The sequence below is a fragment of the Puma concolor genome, chromosome D1, assembly GCF_028749965.1.
Source record: "Puma concolor isolate L17-30 chromosome D1, mPumCon1.1.hap2, whole genome shotgun sequence".
Taxonomy (NCBI): Eukaryota; Metazoa; Chordata; class Mammalia; order Carnivora; family Felidae; genus Puma; species Puma concolor.
The window spans coordinates 59372339-59390924 of record NC_141676.1 but is presented as its reverse complement, the minus strand read 5'-3'; the positions used below and the strand labels follow the sequence as shown (position 1 = coordinate 59390924).

The 18586-nt window shown below is 51.9% G+C and overlaps 1 protein-coding gene and 1 long non-coding RNA gene across 5 annotated transcripts in view; one reads left to right on the top strand and one right to left on the bottom strand.

Annotated features, from left to right (window-relative positions):
• Nucleotides 1-18586, top strand: part of ARRB1 (arrestin beta 1) — a 76434-nt gene that overhangs the window by 21744 nt on the left and 36104 nt on the right. The window contains exon 2 of one of the 3 annotated variants that reach the window (XM_086678329.1): nt 8678-8825. The exons of 1 other annotated variant lie outside the window; for it this stretch is intronic. In XM_086678329.1, coding sequence (XP_086534455.1) covers nt 8773-8825 — 53 coding nt within the window. In that variant the 5' untranslated portion in view covers nt 8678-8772. Of the gene's footprint in view, nt 1-8677; nt 8826-16373; nt 16394-18586 lie in introns of those variants that run through there. One more of the 3 variants, XM_086678333.1, reaches the window with a different exon arrangement.
• LOC147576756 (uncharacterized) lies at nt 1654-10788 on the bottom strand. Of its 2 annotated transcripts, none has more exons than XR_015241087.1 (3): nt 10136-10788; nt 7722-7953; nt 1654-1897 (listed from the first exon to the last, which is right to left on the bottom strand). It is a non-coding gene; the product is annotated as an uncharacterized LOC147576756 (long non-coding RNA). The 2 variants fall into 2 exon arrangements; XR_015241088.1 differs by having other exon boundaries at nt 7733-7953; nt 10136-10787.

Here is an 18586-nt window from a genome sequence, read left to right as displayed (position 1 = left end):
GAGTCTCATGGACTGAAACAATCTAATTCCAGCCACTGCCCCCCCCCCACCGCACCCTGCTCTGGCAAGCCCTCCACATTGGCACCCCTCCCAGGGCCATCCTCAGTCTGTCGCTCGGGCACAGGCACGTGCCCCATCCCTTCACTGTGACAGTCAATACACACGGAGTCACCTGGTCATGGTCACTTCCATTCACCCCCAGCAAAGTCTCGCTCAGCTCTGGTGCCTCCCACCCAGCACTGCCCTCTCCGACACCTGCATCCCCCAGCCACCTCTGACCACCTGCCCTCCCATCCCCCAGAGCTCTGTCTTCACCTGCTGGCTTCCCTGCCAGATTCTTGTCCCAGAGGTTGTCCCAGGGCAGCCGAGCAGGAATGTCATTCCAGGAAGGCACTTGCCTTCTCTCTTCTTGTAAAAACAAAACTACATCGTAAGTAGCTTGAGTCAGGCCTTCTGGAACTCCTCCCTGGGGGTGGGAGGATGGACAAAACAGGCAGTCGCGGATGAACTGGAGGGCCTCGGGAAGAAGGTATAGCCAGAGTCAGGCCAGGCAGAGTTCTCTGGGTTCTCAGAGGGCCCCAGTGTATTCATATCCCCTCTTTTCTCTCCCAGGCACGTGCACCACACTCCTTCACATAGACTCTGGCCCTCGAGGGCTTGGCACACCGTGATCAGTGAAGGTTCTTTTGGTAGAATACTCATTTATTCAGCCTTTCATTCATCCATGGGCCTTTATTCAGTGCCAGGCCCTGTGCTGAACCCCAGGGACAGAGAGTAGGACCAGACCAGGTCCCTGCCTGAGGGCTGGCGAGGGAGGCCCTTGGGCACTCAGAAGGATACAGTGCAGTCTGATAAGGGCCATGCATTCATTTGCTCGTTCAGCAAAGACTTGCCAAGCACCTGCTACGTACCAGGCACCATTCTAGCACTGGGCCACCAGCCGTGAACAAAGCAACAAAGCGGGCAGGAGCCCTTCCCTTCACCAGGCTAACCTTCTAGTGTTGTGTCCTCCTAGAGACAGAGTGACCAGAGTTCTGATGCAGCATTTAAAAAGAACTAATACTTATCTTTCAGTGATTATTTAAAAAAATTTTTTTCAACGTTTTTTATTTATTTTTGGGACAGAGAGAGACAAAGCATGAACGGGGGAGGGGCAGAGAGAGAGGGAGACACAGAATCGGAAACAGGCTCCAGGCTCTGAGCCATCAGCCCAGAGCCTGACGCAGGGCTCGAACCCACGGACCGCGAGATCGTGACCTGGCTGAAGTCGGACACTTAACCGACTGCACCACCCAGGCGCCCCTCAGTGATTATTTTTAAAAACACAAAACCTTCCCACTTGGACAAGGAGAAGATAGCAATCACCCATAATCTCATCACTTTGGAAGGTCATCAAAAAAAATTTTTTGTGTGTCTTCCCTCTTTGCTTGTATGTGTACATGTACGTGTGCATGTGCCTGTGTATTCAAACCCAGTTGTGCTTAAACTGTATGTGACATTTGGATTACTGTTTTTTTTTTTGCCTCCAGCATTTCCCATGCCATTAACCCACCATTAATAAATCCGTATTTATTAATGACACATAGAGTTCCTCATTGCAAATGATCCACAGTTTATTGAATCTTCTTATTTGGCATTGATGTGACTTCTAGCTTTTTTTTTGCTATTGTAAATAATGCTGAGATGATTAGCTTTGAAGCTCTCCGATGGCTCTCCAAAGGTAGAATCCTGGAAGTTGCAAATGTCCGAGGCTCGGCAGCTGCCTGCTGTACTCTGAGCACCTTTCTTGTTGCTAAGGTGCAGCTTCTTGGGGGAGGGGAGGTTCCTGCCAGGTAAATTTCAATGAGTTGTTGCATTTGTCTTTTGCTGCATAAACAGTCACCCAATAACTTAGTACCTGGAAATGACATTTGTTTTTTTATCTCTCCCCATTGCTGTCGGTCAGGATGTGGGAAGGGCTCAGCTGGGCATTTCTGGCTTAGGGTGTCTCATGCCGTTGCGGCTGGCACAGGGGCTGGAGCAGCTGGGTGCTTGCAAGGAGACCTTATTGATGTTATCCCTGGAGTCTGGCCATGTCTCCCTCTCTCTCACTGCTACCTCTCTAATGTGGGCCACCTTCATTTCTCCCCTGGATGAATGATCCCGGCTGAACACACAGCACACTCTCTGGGCCAGGGGTCGTTCCAAGTTCCAAGCTCTTCACATGCGCGAAGTTGCTCATTTAATCCCTGCAGCAACTGAAGGAGGCAGGTGTTCTTGTGATCTCCCTTCCAGCTCATAAATGGCAGATCTGGGATTTGAACTCAAGAGCAGGCTTATTATTGATCCTGCCACCTAACTGGTCTCCCTGTGTCTACTCTCGCCTCTCTGTCCTTCCATTCACCACCCTGTGGCCAAAGTGAGCATATTAAAGTATAACTACATTGTGTCCATCCCTTGCTGAAACCCTGCCAATGTCTTATCGTGGTGACAATAAAATCCCAACTGCTGACCGAGTCCACCTGGTGACCGGGCCCTGCTGCCCTGCCCTTGCTGGCCTCACCTGCCCATACCCCTCAGGACCTTCAATGAATCCTGCTCCTTCCTCAGAGCCTCCCCACGGCAGCTTTTGTTTATTTTGCCTCAGTATGACATGCCCACACCTTGCCCCTGTCAGAGTTATTACCGCTTCTTCTTCTAGCTCAGATGTCACTTCTTGGGGAAGCCTTCTCCACTTCTCAGGCTAGTCAGTCACTTGTCCTGTGTTCTCGGAGCACTGTATTTGAGAGCACCTATTGTTAGAGTCACTGTGTACTATTGATTTCTTTGATATCTGTCTCGCAGGGGATGCTGTTGGCATTGGGGTCCGTGCCATGGAGCCCCCTGGTGCTGTGTAGTGTGGAACCCTGCTGTCTTCCTTGCTAGAGGGGAAACTTTGTATAGACAGGGTCCATTACACATATCTGCCCATTTGTCCCTGGCGGCCAACAGCGTCTGACGCAGAAAAGGCACTCAATAAATATTTGTGGAATATTATTTTTTTAATTAAAAAAAATTAATGTTTATTATTTTGAGAGAGAGAGAGGAGAGGATGAGCGGGGGAGGGGCAGAGAGAGGGAGACACAGAATCTGAAGCAGGTTCCAGGTTCTGAGCTGTCAGCACAGAGCCTGACACGGGGTTCGAACCCACCAACTGTGAGATCATGACCCGAGCTGAAGTTGGACGCTTAACCCACTAAGCCACCTAGGTGCCCCATGGAATATTAGTAATGATAGTAAGAATTAATAAGTATTACTAAGTGCTAGGCACTACATTTAGTTAATCCTCAGAATAACATTATGGGGTAGGCCCTATTGTCATCCCCTCTTTTTAGAAGAAGACACAGGCTGAGGAAGGGGAAGTCACTTGACTGCTGGACTGTTGTCCTCTAGCGAGTGGAAGGTTCAACCAAGCCAGACTGGTTCCCTATAAAAAAATAGATGAAAGAAGGACCCCTCAATTCTAGCAGCTTAAAGCCAGCCAGGTGAGGGAAAGCCCAGACAGAAGTTTCAATAAAGCTTCTCAAACAGTGGTGAGGACGTGTTTGTGTGGGAAGGGTTGTTTTCCTCCGCTAGGGAGAGAGGAAGGAGAGAGAAGGCTCCTGGACAGGAAGTGGATTTGCTTTGGGGCCACTCCCATTTGGACACCAGGCCTGGCTGCCTACTCTCGTGACCACAACCTCTGCCTCCCAGGCTCGCTGCACCCAAATGGAGGCCTGAGGAAAGCAGGTGGCAGCCAGGGCAGGGATGGGGTGGGCCTCTAATATGTGCTGAAGTCATGCCCGAGGCCTTCGTTCTTACTTGTGTGGAAGCCTGTCCTTGACCTGATGTGTCTCCTGAGAGGCAAGGGGATAGGAGAGTTTCCATTATGGAGTGAGGGAATGGAGAGACCCAGAGAAGTCAAGGGGTTTGTCTAAGTCCCAGAGCCAGGACCAGAATCCTGGTCTCTGGAAGCCCCTCAGCCTTCAGCACTGTGTGTGTGTGTGTGTGTGTGTATGTGTGTGTGTGTGTGTGTGTGTGTGTGTGAGTGTGGAGTGGGGGTGGGGGACAAAGATGATGCCTCCTTCTTCTTCAATCCCCCCAGCTCCTCCTGACTCCTTACCCCAGCAGTGTGTCCTTCTAGAAGACAAGGCCCCTGTTAAAGCTTTGTGGATGGTTCCGAAGTGCCTGCCAGTCCTGGTTGTCTAGGAGTTCAGAGTCACCTCGGTGCCCACGCTCCAACCTTTGAATGTCTTGGCTTTCCTACCAGACCGTAGGCTTTCTAAGGGCTAGGCCTTGACTCCACCATCATCAGATCAGTTTTGCAGCACAGTATTTTCTGAGTCTGTGCTAATCCTGTGCTGGAGCCCAGCCCAGCCCAGCCCAGTGGTTGCTTCAGGTGCTTTGAGAAAAGCTGGTACCTGATTGGGTCTTGGAGGAGCAGTAGGAGCGACCAGGTGGAGTCCATATCACCTTCCTCCCTGAGCCCCAGCTCTGTACCTGTGGGTACAGAGCTGGGCGGGCCCTGCTGATTGATGGGGCCTCCCCACTAACCACACCCCACCCAATCCTTAGCAGGGCTACCTAGTCCCTTAAGCTTCCAGAGGCTCCTGTCCTGGGTGCCTTCCCAGCCACCTGCCCCTCTGAGGCCCCAGCTTCTTTCCCTGTCTCCTTCCTCACGGGTCTGTCTGCTGGGGATTCTGTTTTGGTTGGAAAGAGGAGGCGGAGGTGTTTGCGTGTCTGGCTCTTTCCTCCTTTCTGATTCCTCCTCCCTTCCTCCCTCTTGCCTCTCAAGATGTTTCCTCCGCCAGCCTGGCCACACTCCAGCCTCTCTGCTCCTCAGTGGCCATCCTCTCCCGCCTAGGGCTTCCGTGGGCTGTGGCTTTCCCTTACTGCCTTATGTCTCCGGAGGAAGGGTCCACGGGGCACGTTTTTCAGGGTAAGGCACGTTGCCTTCTCCTTCCTCTGCTGTTTAAAACCCACATCTCCTGGGACAGCAGGTTGCAGGCCCATTCTAGGGCTGCCTCCTGCTCTGAGTGGTACTCTGGGCTCATCCCTTTCTGTCTCTGGGCCTTGGTTTCCTGGGGAGCCCGTAACCTGCCCATCACATAACCTGCCTTGTGTTCATTTGGTAGTAGTTTTGTGCTCTTCGTCAAGGATCTGTACTCCAGGCGTGGGACATTGGGGAGCTGCTTCCTACAGCCTCACAGTGCCTGGAACATAGAATTTGTACTACCTTCCAGGCCCCCAACCATCTTTTCATATCCCCAGCTGTGGTCCCATCACTCCTTGACGACCCTCACCTACTGCTTCTCTGTCTGCCCCTCCTGGCAGAGGTTCACAGGGGGAAGCAGACCCACACCCAAGCCTGACGGAGCTCAGCTTGAGCTTTGTATCCTCAGCACCTTGCACTGTGTCTGGAGCAGGGCAGATAATAAGTATTTGTAGAGTGATCTTTGGAGGTACAGCCAGGGAAGGTGACAGTGGCGTGATAGAGGGGTGAGGATGGTCAAGGTGCTGAGGGGGCACTTCCTACTAGAGGTGATGTGGGGTGTTTAGGGATGGGTAAGAGTTGGACATATAGCAGGGTGGGAAGGGCATTCCAGGCAGAAGGAACAGATGGCGTGTGATCTGGGGCTTAGAGCGTGTGTGAGTAAGTGGAAAGAAGGGAGGCTGGAGAGAAGGGCCTGGATTGGGAGGAACCTCTGATCTCAGGATGGGTGTCCTGGCCTGCTGGAATGGTGCCAGCACTTAGCCCCCCTCAGCTGGGTCCCAGGTCTTTGTGCTGCAGGCTGGGGTTTGTGGGGGCAGGCAGGTGGTGGAGGGGCAAGGCCCTGGAGGCTTGCCAGGCTTTCCCAGGGCTTGGGACTGTGTGAACCCAAGGCTATTGGCTCTGCTTCCCCGGGCCGAGCAGGTCATGGGATTAGAACCTGTCAGGGCCAGCTGGTTGAAACAGGCTTGTGGCAACACATAAGTATGAACCAGGTTCAGTTGTGGTCTTCGTAATTTCCTGACTGTGACTCTGGGCAAATCATTGACTTATGTATGCAAGGGTTTCTTCTACAATACAGATAACAGAAGCTGCCTCTCAAGATTGTTACAAAAAATTAAGATAATTTGTGCAAAGTTTTCGTTTTTCCTCCCCGCTTCTCCCTGCCTCTCCCCTTCCTCTCCACCGCACCCCCCCCCCCCCCCCCGCCACTCTTTCTTAGTAGGGCTGGTCCTTTCCACTTGAGGCCTGGGTACGGTGGAACGGATGTGAGGCATCCTCAGCCCTGATAGTCTGCCCATAAATCTCTCCTTCCACAAAACCCTGGATTCAGAATGCCCCTGCTAAATATACGTTCCTCTGGGAAGTGGTTCTCAGTGTCTTAGGGCCATTGTATCAACCTCACCTTAGAAATGCAGCCGTTGGAAATGCGTATTCCCATGCATATTCCCAGGTCCACCTCACCCCTACTGAATGGGAAGACTGAAGGTGGGGCCCAGCAAGCTGGTTTGTAACAAGCCTCCCATGCGATTCTTTTTTTTTTCTTTTTTAATGTTTATTTATTTATTTATTTTGAGAGAGAGAGAGAGCATGCAAGCAAGCTGGGAGGGGCAGAGAGAGAGGGAGAGAGAGAGAATCCCAAGCAGGCTCTGCATTATCAGTGCAGAGCCTGATGCGTGGCTCAATCCACAGTTCCTGAGATCATGACCTGAGCTGAAATCAAAACTCGGATGCTTAACTGACTGAGCCACTCAGGCGCCCCTCCTCCCATGTGATTCTGACCTATGCTCAGTGTGAGAACCACCGCCATAGGGCACTGATGCCCAAGGGCCTCTCAGAGGAGCCCGGGTTTGGGCCGGGAGTCAGAACACATGGGTGCCCAAGGGGGCTGGCTTCAGGGGTGGGCGACCTGTGCGGTCACCTAGGGCCCCAAGCTCAGGAGGACCTCTCGATTGGTTAAATGCTCTTAGGGGCCCCGCATCCTGCACTGGGCCCACAGATCATATAGCAGGTGCTAGGTGCTGGTCCCAGCCATGTGCCAGGTTAACTGGGTATCCTCGGGGAAGTCACTGTCTGTCCTGGTCTCATGTGCTTATCTGTCCAGGAGGATGATAACCCCCACCTCCTAGAGTAATCGTGGGGATTAAATGTGCAGCTTGGGATCAGCAGTTGGCACAGTGCCTGGCCCAGGCAAGTGGAGAGTGGCTTCCCGAGGCTGCGTGCCAGTACTGGGCATACCTCTGGGGAAACCATGGCAGCAAACAGACACTATCCTTGACTTCATGGGGCTAATGGTCCGGAGCAGGGGGACAGCCAGAGTGCCCACTGTGAAGGATACCCTGAGAGTGCCTACGAGGGGGCCTGACCTCGTCAGCGGTCACCAAAGACTTTCTGAGGAAGTGCCCAATGAGCAAATATCTGAGATAAAGTGGATGTGAACTTGGTGTGGGGGTGGACAGCCTTGTCCAGACGGAGGCAACGGCGTTACCATGTGTTTTTTTCATAGTTATTAATAACGGATCTCTGGGGAGCTGAGGGGAGGTGAGAGGGCCTGGAGGGAGGAGATGGGCTGCTGGGGCTGCAGGCAATTAGGAGGCTGCCTCAGGGCCTCATGGCAGCTCTGGGCTCCTCCTCTAGAACCAAGGCTTTAGAATAGGAACAGTCCTTGCCCAGAGACCTTCTGGAGCTGTAAGAATGTGGCCTTGCCAGCTGGTGTGGCAGGCAAGTCACTTACTCTCCGCAGACCTCAGCTTCCCCTTCAGCAGGATGGGTCTCCCGGTCCCCTCAGGTGGCTGCACAGAGGTAGAAGTCATTGCACAGAAGCCCAGCACAGCGTCGCCTGCAGGAAGAGTGCTCGGCACCCAGTGGCTCCTCTTGCCTCCGTCAGTGTGGAAGTGGAGAGCTCACGTTTTGATCAGGAACCCCTCTAGCCCAGGCGTGATCCCTTAGAGGAGTCCTTTCTTTAACTGGAAGGAAAATCAGACTGGTAATTTCTTTACTAGAGATGACCGCTGCGATTAAGGACTCACCAGCTGTGGGGGCCCAGAGGCAGTGGCTTTGCAGACAGCCGAGTGTCCATCTTTCTGGGTGTCCCTCCCACCCCGGCCTCAGGGCCCAGCGTGGGGGTGAAATTAAACCCGCTATATCACACAGAGGGATGAGCTCCCCCATCCAGTGCCCCGAGTTCAGTCCGTGCTCTCTCAGTGGTGACAGTGGCTCTCCCTTACCGAAGGTTTCCCTGCACCCGGTCCTCTCCAGGCATTCACCAAGAAAAGCACTGTTATTATTTCCACTTTATCAGTGAGGATCAGAGCGGTTTTCTCTTTGCCCAAGGTCACCCAGCTAGTGAGTGGCAGAGCCCAAAACACTGCCCCAAACTGACCTTCCTGGTGACATGCTTGGGGCCAGGGGTGAGTCACGTCCTTCTCTGGGCCTCGGTGCCACCACACATGCATTGAGGACTGGAATCCAATGTTCTCGGAGGCCTCCTCAGCCCCAGTACCCTAGGATCTGCATTTCTGGGAGGACCCGTCCCCCTGAGAAGTTACCCCACCACACCCTGTCCCACGTCCAGGCTGCTCTTCCTTTACTGTGTAGGAAATGATCGATTCACTCAGGCCCTCTCAGTTCCAGCCTGCCAGGCCTCCTGCCACCTAGGGCTGACCTCTGGCCCTTTTCCCTCCCCCTTAGCCACAAGAAGGAACGGGTGTGGCCAAGACCTATGGTTTCTCCACTGTGAGTGCCGTGAGTGCCGTGTGGCCTGGAGCTGGCGAGGTGGGAGCCCCATGGGAGAGTCCATAGTTGCAAAGAGTTTGATGTTTCCAGGGAAACAACCAAGGTCAGTGGGGCTAGAGGGTATGGGGGGCAGGGGAGTGTAGTGGGAGGGGAGATCAGAGGGGTGGGTGGGCCCAGATTGTGAAGCGCTTGTGGGGAGCAGTGAAGGGGTTTGAGGCAGAGGAGAGACTTGACCAGGTCTGCCTCAAGAATGACTGAGAAAATGCCAGGGACAGCAGGTGCACACAGCTCAATAGCTATTAGTCACGCTTTCCTTATGTTGATCATCATGAACACCCAGATTCCACTTCTTCCCGGCTGTGAAAACTTGGGCCAGCTACTGACCCCCCAGGGCCTCATCCTGCTCACCGGTCATGTGGGAAGAAGAATGAGGAGCCTTCCTCTCAGGGATTTTATCAGGAGCAAAGAGAGATAATGGGGAAATTTCACCTAATTTTGATAAATCCTGCAAATTCTTGGCCCGCTGAGCCCAGCTACATGGCCAGCGCCCCTTGTCCGTGTCCCGTGCCTCCCTGTGTCAAGTTGGGGCAGGGTAGGACGCAGTCGCTGGCTCCAGAAGGCCCTAGCCACGATCCACAATACAAGTCCTTGCAGGCAGAGCTTTAACCTTCCCCAGATCCCATCCCTACTCCTGTCCTCAACCTTGGCCCTGCAGTGGCAGACCCCTACCTCCTCCTCACACTCCCCCCTCCTCCCGCCTTGAAGCTCTGGCTGAGGGGCTCCCAGCCTTAACAGCCCGTGGAGATTCCCAGTAAGCCCAGTGTGGTGTGGAGGGGAGCGCGTAGGACCTGAGGAAGTCACGTGCTTTCCCTGAGGCTGTTTCCTCATCTGCAAAACAGGAATGGGAATATTTCCTTTATTCGTCTCCTATTGCTCCTGTAACAAATCACCACAAATTTAGCGGCCTGAAACAGCCCAGATTTATTCTCTGACGGTTCTGGAGGCCCAAAGTCCTAAAGTAAGTTGGAGGGCTGCGTTCCTTCTGAGGACTCTAGGAGAGAATCCATCCCGTTGCCTTTTCTAGCTTCTAGAAGCTGCCTACGTTCTTTAGCTCCTGGTTCCACTCTCCATCTTAAAGCCAGCAGCATAGCATCTTCTAATTTCTCTCCTGATGCCTCTATCAGCACGTCCTTGCCTTTTCTGTCTCTGACCCTCCTGCCTCCCTCTTATAAGGACCTTTGTGATGGCCCTGGGTCTACCCAGGTAATGCAGGGGAAGCTCCCTATCCCCAGAACCTTAACTAAATCTCATCTGCCAACTCCCTTTTCCCATGTAGGGTAGCATATTCACGGTTCCAGGGATTGGGGGATGTGGGCATCTTAGGGGGGGCATTCTTCAGCGTGCCACACATACCTTGCAGGGTAGTGGTAAGGATCCAATGAGACAAAGGACGTGAAAGGCTCCAACAGTGCCTGGGATGTGGCAGTCAGCTCCCAGACATACTTCCTTTCCCTCCTCTCTGTGTACCTCTGTCTCCCCATCCAGAAAAAGAGGCCCATCCCAGCTCCAGCAGTTGGATCCCACCTTATTTAGAGCCAGTGGTAAGGACAGGCAGACTGTGCTCTTACCGCAGCCTGGGCTTCATCGCAAGCAGCAGAATGGAGCCCTGCCCCCAAGACGCCCCCAGTGGCCCTCAGAAAGGCCCGTGTTCTCCTCCTCCCTCTCTGGGGCAGGCCTCTGCTGGTTCCTGGCCTGCCTCGCATTTCCCATCATTCCCAGGGATGGCTGATGGGAAAGGCTGAGCTCACTGCTCCCTGGGGATGGCGAGGGGTGGAGGGAGGAGAGGGAGAGGCTGGCGGCAGCTGCAGCTGCGAGAGAAGGGGAGAGGACAGACCAGGAGAGGAGATTTGCAGTGGGAGAGGTCGGGGTTATCAGTGCCCTGGGGGAGTGGGGGAGGGTAGGGCACGGCCTCCAAGCTGGGCCTCATGAAAGTTCAGACCTTTCTTGGCCTCCTTGGAAGGCTGCTCTGTCCCTCTGCTGGCCGCCCTTCTGAAAGGCCCTGGGGCCCGGAGGGGGATGCATGTATGTCGGGGATGGGAGGAGGGCATCACAGACCAGCAAGGGCAGGAAATGAGGGATCACTGACCTATGAGAATACCGCCCCCTTCAAGACAAGAGAGCCATCTCTGCCAGTGTCCCTCCCTCACTCCTACCCTCTCCCGAGAAATCAGTCACTGTTTCCCCTTGGGCTCATCATTTGTCTTCACTGGCCCTTACTTTTCTTACTTGCTTGCATGCGTGTGTGTGTGTGTGTGTGTGTGTGTGTGTGTGTGTGTGTGGCAGGACAGGTAACCCCATTGTGGGATTTGAGAGTATCAATTGGGATGGTGATTTTGAAATGATTTTGAAATGTACACTCTGCTATTTAGGGATGTGTCATTCCATGCATTTGCACGTCACTTTAATGTCCTCTCTTCTGCACCTTGATGACCTGGCAAACTCTGAATCATCCTTCCGGTCCCACCTCAGATGTCGCCTGTTCTCTGTAACTTCCAAGCCACTCCCTCTCTGGAGTTACGGTCACCTTCTTTATAACCCTCCCTCATAGTGCCTTTTGCAGATAGTTTTTGGTTTGTGCATCTGTCTCCTTTACCTGTTTCAGTTTTGGTCATGTATATGTTTCTAGGAATTTGTCCATTTCTTCCAGATTGCCCATTTTATTGGCATATGATTGCTCATAACATTCTCTTATTATTGTTTATATTTATGCTGTGTTGGTTGTGATCTCTCCTCTTTCATTCTTGATTTTATTTATTTGGGTCCTTTCCTTTTTCTTTTTGATCGAACTGGCTATGGGGTTATCAGTTTTGTTAATTCGTTCAAAGAACCAGATTCTGGTTTCATTGATCTGTTCTACTGTTTTTTCGGTTTCGATAGCATTAATTTCTGCTCTCATCCCTATTATTTCCTATCTTCTTCTGGTTTGGGGTTTTATTTGCTGTTCTTTTTCCAGCTCCTTAAGGCGTAAGGTTAGGTTGTGTATCCGAGATCTTTCTTCCTTCTTTAGGAAGGCCTGGATTGCTATATACTTTCGTCTTATGACCGCCTTTGCTGTGTCTCAGAGGTTTTGGGTTGTGGTATTATCATTTTCATTGACTTCCATATACTTTTTAATTTCCTCTTTAACTGCTTGGTTAGCCCATTCATTCTTTAGTAGGATGTTCTTCAGTCTCCAAGTATTTGTTACCTTTCCAAATTTTTTCCTGTGGTTGATTTCAAGTTTCGTAGCGTTTTGGTCTGAAAATATGCACGGTATGATCTCGATCTTTTTGTACTTACTTAGGGCTGATTTGTGTCCCAGTATATGGTCTACTCTGGAAAACGTTCCATGTGCACTGGAGAAGAATGTATATTCTGCTGCTTTAGGATGAAATGTTCTGAATATATCTGTTAAGTTCATCTGGTCCAGTGTGTCATTCAAAGCCATTGTTTCCTTGTTGATTTTTTGATTAGATGATCTGTCCATTGCTGTGAGTGGGGTGTTGAAGTCTCCTACTATTATGGTGTTACTATCATTGAGTTTCTTTATGTTTGTGATTAATTGGTTTATATATTTGGGTGCTCCCACACTTGGCGCATGAATGTTTACAATTGTTAGGCCTTCTTGGTGGATAGACCCCTTAAGTATGATATAATGTCTGTCTCCCCTACCATATGTGGGCAATACATTCACTACAGATCCCTGTGCTTGTCAAGGTCCCTGGAGTTGTGGTAGAACAGAGGCAGGCTGGCAGAGGCACTAAGGGAGCTGGCCTCCTGGGATCTGGCCTGGGCAAGGTCTCCATGTGTCAGTCCAGTCCTTAGAATTGAGCAGGCCCCCATGACCCTTTCCATCAGATGTACAAACATCTAGGTTGGGCGGGTGGAGCTGGTTGGGAAGTTGTCAGTGCAGACAGATCGGTGGCTAAAGAACGGGCCAGCACTGTTCCTCCTGGCAGGCTTCTCAAAATTCCCCAGACAACGGAGGGGAATCAGCATGAGGAGTGGGTGGAGAATTTGGGGTGGGTGTGAGGGTGTGGAATTACCAAGCCCCAGGGTGTGGTTTGGGGAGAAGTTCAGAGACACCCCCAGTGCTCCTTCCTGCTTGCTGCCTCACGGAGGACAGCTGCTCTTGGCTGGCCTTGCCGTGCCCACCTTATCCGTAGGCCTCTGTGTTCTTGGAAATAATGGAAATTCATTTCTTAAAAATGCTTGCTATTTCAGCCTTGTTCTCCTAACATGCCTTTGTCTCTGACCTCCAAGGAGCTCCTCATACCCATTATCTCCTCTCAGCTGCCCGGGCCCATCAAGGTAACGTGACCCCCATTGAGAGCTGGTGAGCCAGCTGAGGCCAAGGTGGGCTGAAACCTGCCCAAGACCACCCAGTGAGTCTGATTATTGTGGTGGTGGTGGTGGTGGTGGTTAGTGTTTACACCCCTTGTACAGAGCTCTTGGTGCCAGGGCCTCATTTAACACTCCAGACAGCTGAAGTGCAGGCTGATGAAGCAACAGTCGCCTGACCCCAAGCCCTGAACTCTGTTGCGAGGCCCCTTCTCTGGGCCAAACACAGCCCCGCCCTGGAACAGCTCCCAACCTGGGCAGGGCAGACATCTGATGGACCAGGCCCACCAAGGAGGTGTAGGAGATAGGCACCCTCAGGGGAGAAAAATGCCTTTTCTTCCTTGAGTTGACCTCAAGATTAAGCAGGATAAATATGCGAAGTCCCTAGCACCTAACACATAAATGATAAATCTTAAAACCATTGCCATTGTCAGTTTTTCTTGTTTTCTAAATGTTAATAAAACTACTCAAAGTTTCAAAAGAACTATGATTTTGAGATAACCGAGAAGCACATGTTTTACCTTTGTCATACTACTCTTTGAGAGAACTTCTTACCTCCTGACCATACCACGGTAAGTCTGATAATGAATGTATTTGGTTTGGAACACAGGATAAATTTTATCTTTCAAAACGATCGAATTCTTTTAAAATTCAGAAGCATTGGGGCGCCTTGGTGGCTCAGTTGGCTGAGTGGCTGACTTTGGCTCGGGTCACGATCTCACGATTCATGAGTTCGAGCCCCGCATCAGGCTCAGATCCTCTGTCCTTCTTTCTCTGCCCCTCCCCTGCCCTCCCTCTCTCTCTCTCTCTCTCTCTCTCTCTCTCTCATAAATAAATAAATAAATAAATACACAAACATTTAAAAAACTTCAGAAGCATTGTTACTATATTTTTACTTCTTTTTTTTTTTTAATTTTTTTTTTCAACGTTTATTTATTTTTGGGACAGAGAGAGCCAGAGCACGAACGGGGGAGGGTCAGAGAGAGGGAGACACAGAATCGGAAGCAGGCTCCAGGCTATCAGCCCAGAGCCTGACGCGGGGCTCGAACTCACGGACTGCGAGATCGTGACCTGGCTGAAGTTGGACGCTTAACCGACTGCGCCACCCAGGCGCCCCAATATATTTTTACTTCTTAATTTATCAAGCAGATGGTTTGAGCTGCTTCCATTTCTTTTCTGCTCTGTGACTTTGGGCAAGTTACTTACTACCCTTTCTGTGTCTAAGTTTCTTCCTATGTAGAGTGTGAAGAGGAAGAGTATCTACCTTACAGGGTTCTTGTGAGGATTAAATGAGTTGATACAGTGTTTAGAAAAGTGCTGGGCTTGTATTAAACATGATAAACATCACTTATAACAACAATAATAATTCTTAATAAGAAAATATACCCAGATTAAGTTACCAGATTAAGGTAGCTTTTCAGTGAACATGTATTCAGCTAACATTTACTGAGTGCTGGCCCTGGGCTTGTTTGGGCCTTGGTCTTGGGGCTCCACTGTTCTGTCACTCTGCCCAGTGGCCTGGGTCCCCAGCTCCATTTCCACCCCTTGCTCCTAGCCCCGAGGGCCCTGGGTGTGAGGCTAAGCTCATAGACAGTGTCATCAAAGCACTTTGTGGATCAATGCTAACTAATAGCAGCTCCCTGGAGCTGGCACATGTAGGGAAGAGGATTGTGAAGGCGGCTTGGACCAGGCTCAGGGACGGCACCCGGCACTTGGGGCGGCCAGTGATGTCCTCTGGGCGGGACCTGGGAAGGGCCCTGCTGTCCTTCCTCTCCTGTGCCTCCTGCCACTTCAGCCAGCAGTAGGTGATGGTAGAGTTTGGAGATTGGGGGTGGGAGGGGTGATAGTGGCCACAGGGGGAAGAGGTTTGCCCAGCTGGTGGCAGAGCCAGGAGCAGAGACCCATTCAGCCCACATGTCTGGTCACATCCAGGCCAGGGCTGGCCTGTCCGGGCGTCCTCTTCTCAGGGCTCTCCCAGTCGCCCCCTTCGAAATTTCTTGAGAAGTCTACATTCCTGGGTTGGGACAGACGGCCAGTGGCCTCTGCCCAGACACGTGGCCATCTTCAGTATGGCAAGGCAGCTTTGGTTCAGTTGAGGGCATGAATGGGAACTTGGCATGGGACCCTGTGCAAGGGAGGATTGGGCAAGACTCCCCCCAGTTCTGCCCCAGAGGGAAGCCCTTCTCTGTGTCTTAGACTGAGCTAAAGTCTGTTCTGAGGACTGTTGTGGGGGCAGCAGGTGGGAGTGTGTCCTCTGAGAGCTCCTGGTCTAATGGAGGAGGCATGGCCCCCATCCCCCTGGGAAGAGACTCCTGTCTGATGGGGGGAATGTGGCTTCTATTTCCTGGGGCTCCCTATTTAAAATGGAGGGAACATAGCCCTCTTATCCTCTGGCAGCTCCATGTTTAAGGAAAGAGGCATATCTTTGTCCTGCAGAAACTCCTGTGATGGAAAGTCATAGCCATTTCCCTCAGGGAAATCTTTATCTGATAGAGGAGATCTGCCCTCTGCCCTCAGGAAGGCCTCTGTCTGATGGGGTAGGCTCATCTTGTCCTTTCACTCAAGAAGCCCCATTTTATGGCCTCTGCCTTTGTCTCTCTCCTCCCTGCTTCCCACCCCCTGCCTGATTTATGGGGAGCCTGGATCTACAGGCACCAGCCACAGAAAGCTGGGCAGAGTAATGGGCTCAACGGCCGTGGGGCAGGGAGGAAGGGGAGAAGGGGGACTATAGAAGGACTCCATAGCAAGTGAGGGTGACATGGAAGGCTTCCCAGTGGAGGTGCCTTTATGGGACAGTCTTATGGACAGGAGGTGCCTGGCTGTGATGAGACTCCACTGGAGATAGAGGGTTGAGGCTCTTCCAGGCTGGGACGGGACACTTGAGAGGTCACTCCAGAGAGCCCCTGTCTTCATGCAGGCCTGACTGCTTGGCGTGGGGGGGAAGGGTCCCAGGGAGACCCTCACCCTCTGACTGTGCACAGGCTGAGTGTTGCCAGCCCAGAGACATCCGCCCTCCAAGGCCTGAGAAGCCCAGAGGAGGAGAGGAAACAGGACGCGTATCAGGAACGCCTTTTCCTTTTCTTTGTAACTAACCCCCTCACTCGGGGCCGGCAAGAGCTGATCCTGAAGGGCCTGCCCTGGCCTGGCTGCTGCTGCCTGCAGCCCCCTGCTCTGGGTCTAACACAGCCTTACCTGTCTGTGCCCACCCCCCCACCCCGCCCTCCTTGGCTGCAGCTTCTGGGCCAGTCCCTTAACTTCGCCAAAACTCAGGACTCTCATCTGTAAAATGGGGTAAGACTTCCTCTCTGCCTCACAGGGAAGTTTGGGTGTTTTGGGGTTTTTTTTTGTCTCTTTGTAGGATTTACATAATTTTTTCCTTTATTCATGAGATGTGCATTGAGCACCTCTGATCTTTGCGGTGGGCAGGGGCAGAGAACCTAGGCAAGGAACAGACGGAAAGTCTGTTTGGGACTTGTCTGAGGAGTTGGGGGACATCTGAGTAGAGATGTCGCAAGGCTGGCGGGTGTGGGGGCAGAGAGGGTCTGGCTGGAGGTAGAGGTTTGGACTTACCAGCATCTAGTAGCAGCCAAGTGACTGAGTGGGTGGAGTCACCCAGGGACTGCTCGTCATGAGCTCTGGGAAGGGGTGGAGGCCAGACCCTGGAGGCCACAGCCAGCTGGGCTCAGCTGACAGAGAGCTGGGCACAGAGCAGGGGCAGGGAACCACTCAGCCGGGGTTCCGGAGGCCAAGAGGAATGGGCACCGAGACAGGACCACTGGATGGTATTCCTGGGGCGGGGGGGTTGAGCCATTCACCTTAGCAGGCTGGTAGGGAGGTGGTGTGTGGGGGAGGAGGGGCCACAGAGGCTGAGGAGGGAGTAAAGGTGGAGGTACTGAGACATCGAAGACTGTGGTCAGTCAGGTTGGCATTCTTTTACTGTTCTCATTCTATAAGTTCTCTGCTAGCTAGAAGGCTACTTACATGTGTATTTCTGTGGTGTGTGTTTGGCATGGGGGGGGTGTTGTGCGTGAGTTGTGTGTTTCAGGTGCACATTGTGCTTATATTTGTGTGAGTGGTCTGTCTGCGGTGTGTATAAGTGTCTGTGGGGTACATGGGCGCCTGAGGTGTAAAGCAGGTATGGTAAGTGTGTGCGGTGTAGGTGAGTGTGATGCGTGTGTGTTTTCTACGCGTGTGGTGTGTGTGACGTCTGTAGGTATAATGTGGAGGATGTGCGGTGTGTGTGTGGTATCTCTGGATATGTGTGGAGTGTGTGTGTCTGTGCATGTGTGTACGATGTGCATGGTGTGTGTCCGTGTATGAGATGTGTACTTTGTGCACGTCGCCACGTTTAGATCCTTGTTCCACACCGTGTATAGCAGGCTGGTGCTGAGCCATCTACCTGGGTTGGAAACTTAGAAGCATTTACCAGGCTTGTGAATTCCCTTCTCTGTTTAGGGCTCTGCCCAGTGGCGTACTGGTAACAAGTGGCTGTTCAGGAAAAAAACGGGGGGGGGGGGGTGGTGGTGGTGGTGGTGGTGGTGTAGTAATTGCCAATTTCTGTGGTGTAAATTCTCCCACCAAGGATTTCACACTATTAAAGTGGTGTCATCGAACACGGACTTGGGAAGAGATGCACGGTAAGGGCACCATTATACGTTAGTCCCACCATACGGATCTAGTGGGCATCAATAGCCTCAAGAGCATCGTAGGGAAATTTAGTGAAATAGTAGCAAGTGGTAAGCTTTGATTATGTCTTCCCTTTGTTTTTCATATCATTTTTTTTAACCATAAGCTTAGATCTGGATTTCTCACCATCAGTACCACAAACATTTGGGCTGCCGATTCCTTGTTGGAGATGGGAAGGGGGGTGACCTGTGCATTGTGCAGGCAGCGTCCCTGACGTCCACCCACTGGATGCCAGTAGCACCCCTCCTCCAAGTTGTGACCACGCAAAATGTCTCCAGACATTTCAAGTGTCCCCCGCGGGGCACATTCACCCTCAGTGGCGAGCCTTGGCAATGGCTGTGTTTAACCACCAGCTCACAAAATCTACAAACACGGCAGTAGGCTCTTATGAGCCTATAGGAGCCCCCTCCAGCACATCAAGGACACTATGTCTGGCTAAATGTAGGGCATGGGCTTTTCCCCCTAGAATTCTTTCTCAGAAAAGAGCGGCCACCTTAGGCCATAGATTACAGTCTGAACAGAGCCCCAGACCCCAGAGGGCTCTCAGCCTTTGACCCGCCCCCAAGGTGGTCGACAGAGTGGGTGAGGCGTTGCCATGGTGATCTGTTCTGATGTTTAGTGAAATGTAAGAGGAGGAAAAAAGTAATGCTTCTGAATTAATATCTCATTTTCATATGTTATTCTATAACCCTGGAAGTCTGTATGTTCAGATTGGCAAAACAAAACACCAAACCCAGACAAATGAAACTTTAAATGAAGTCTTCCGCTGGGACAATCTGACCCCCTGTGTCTGAGGCC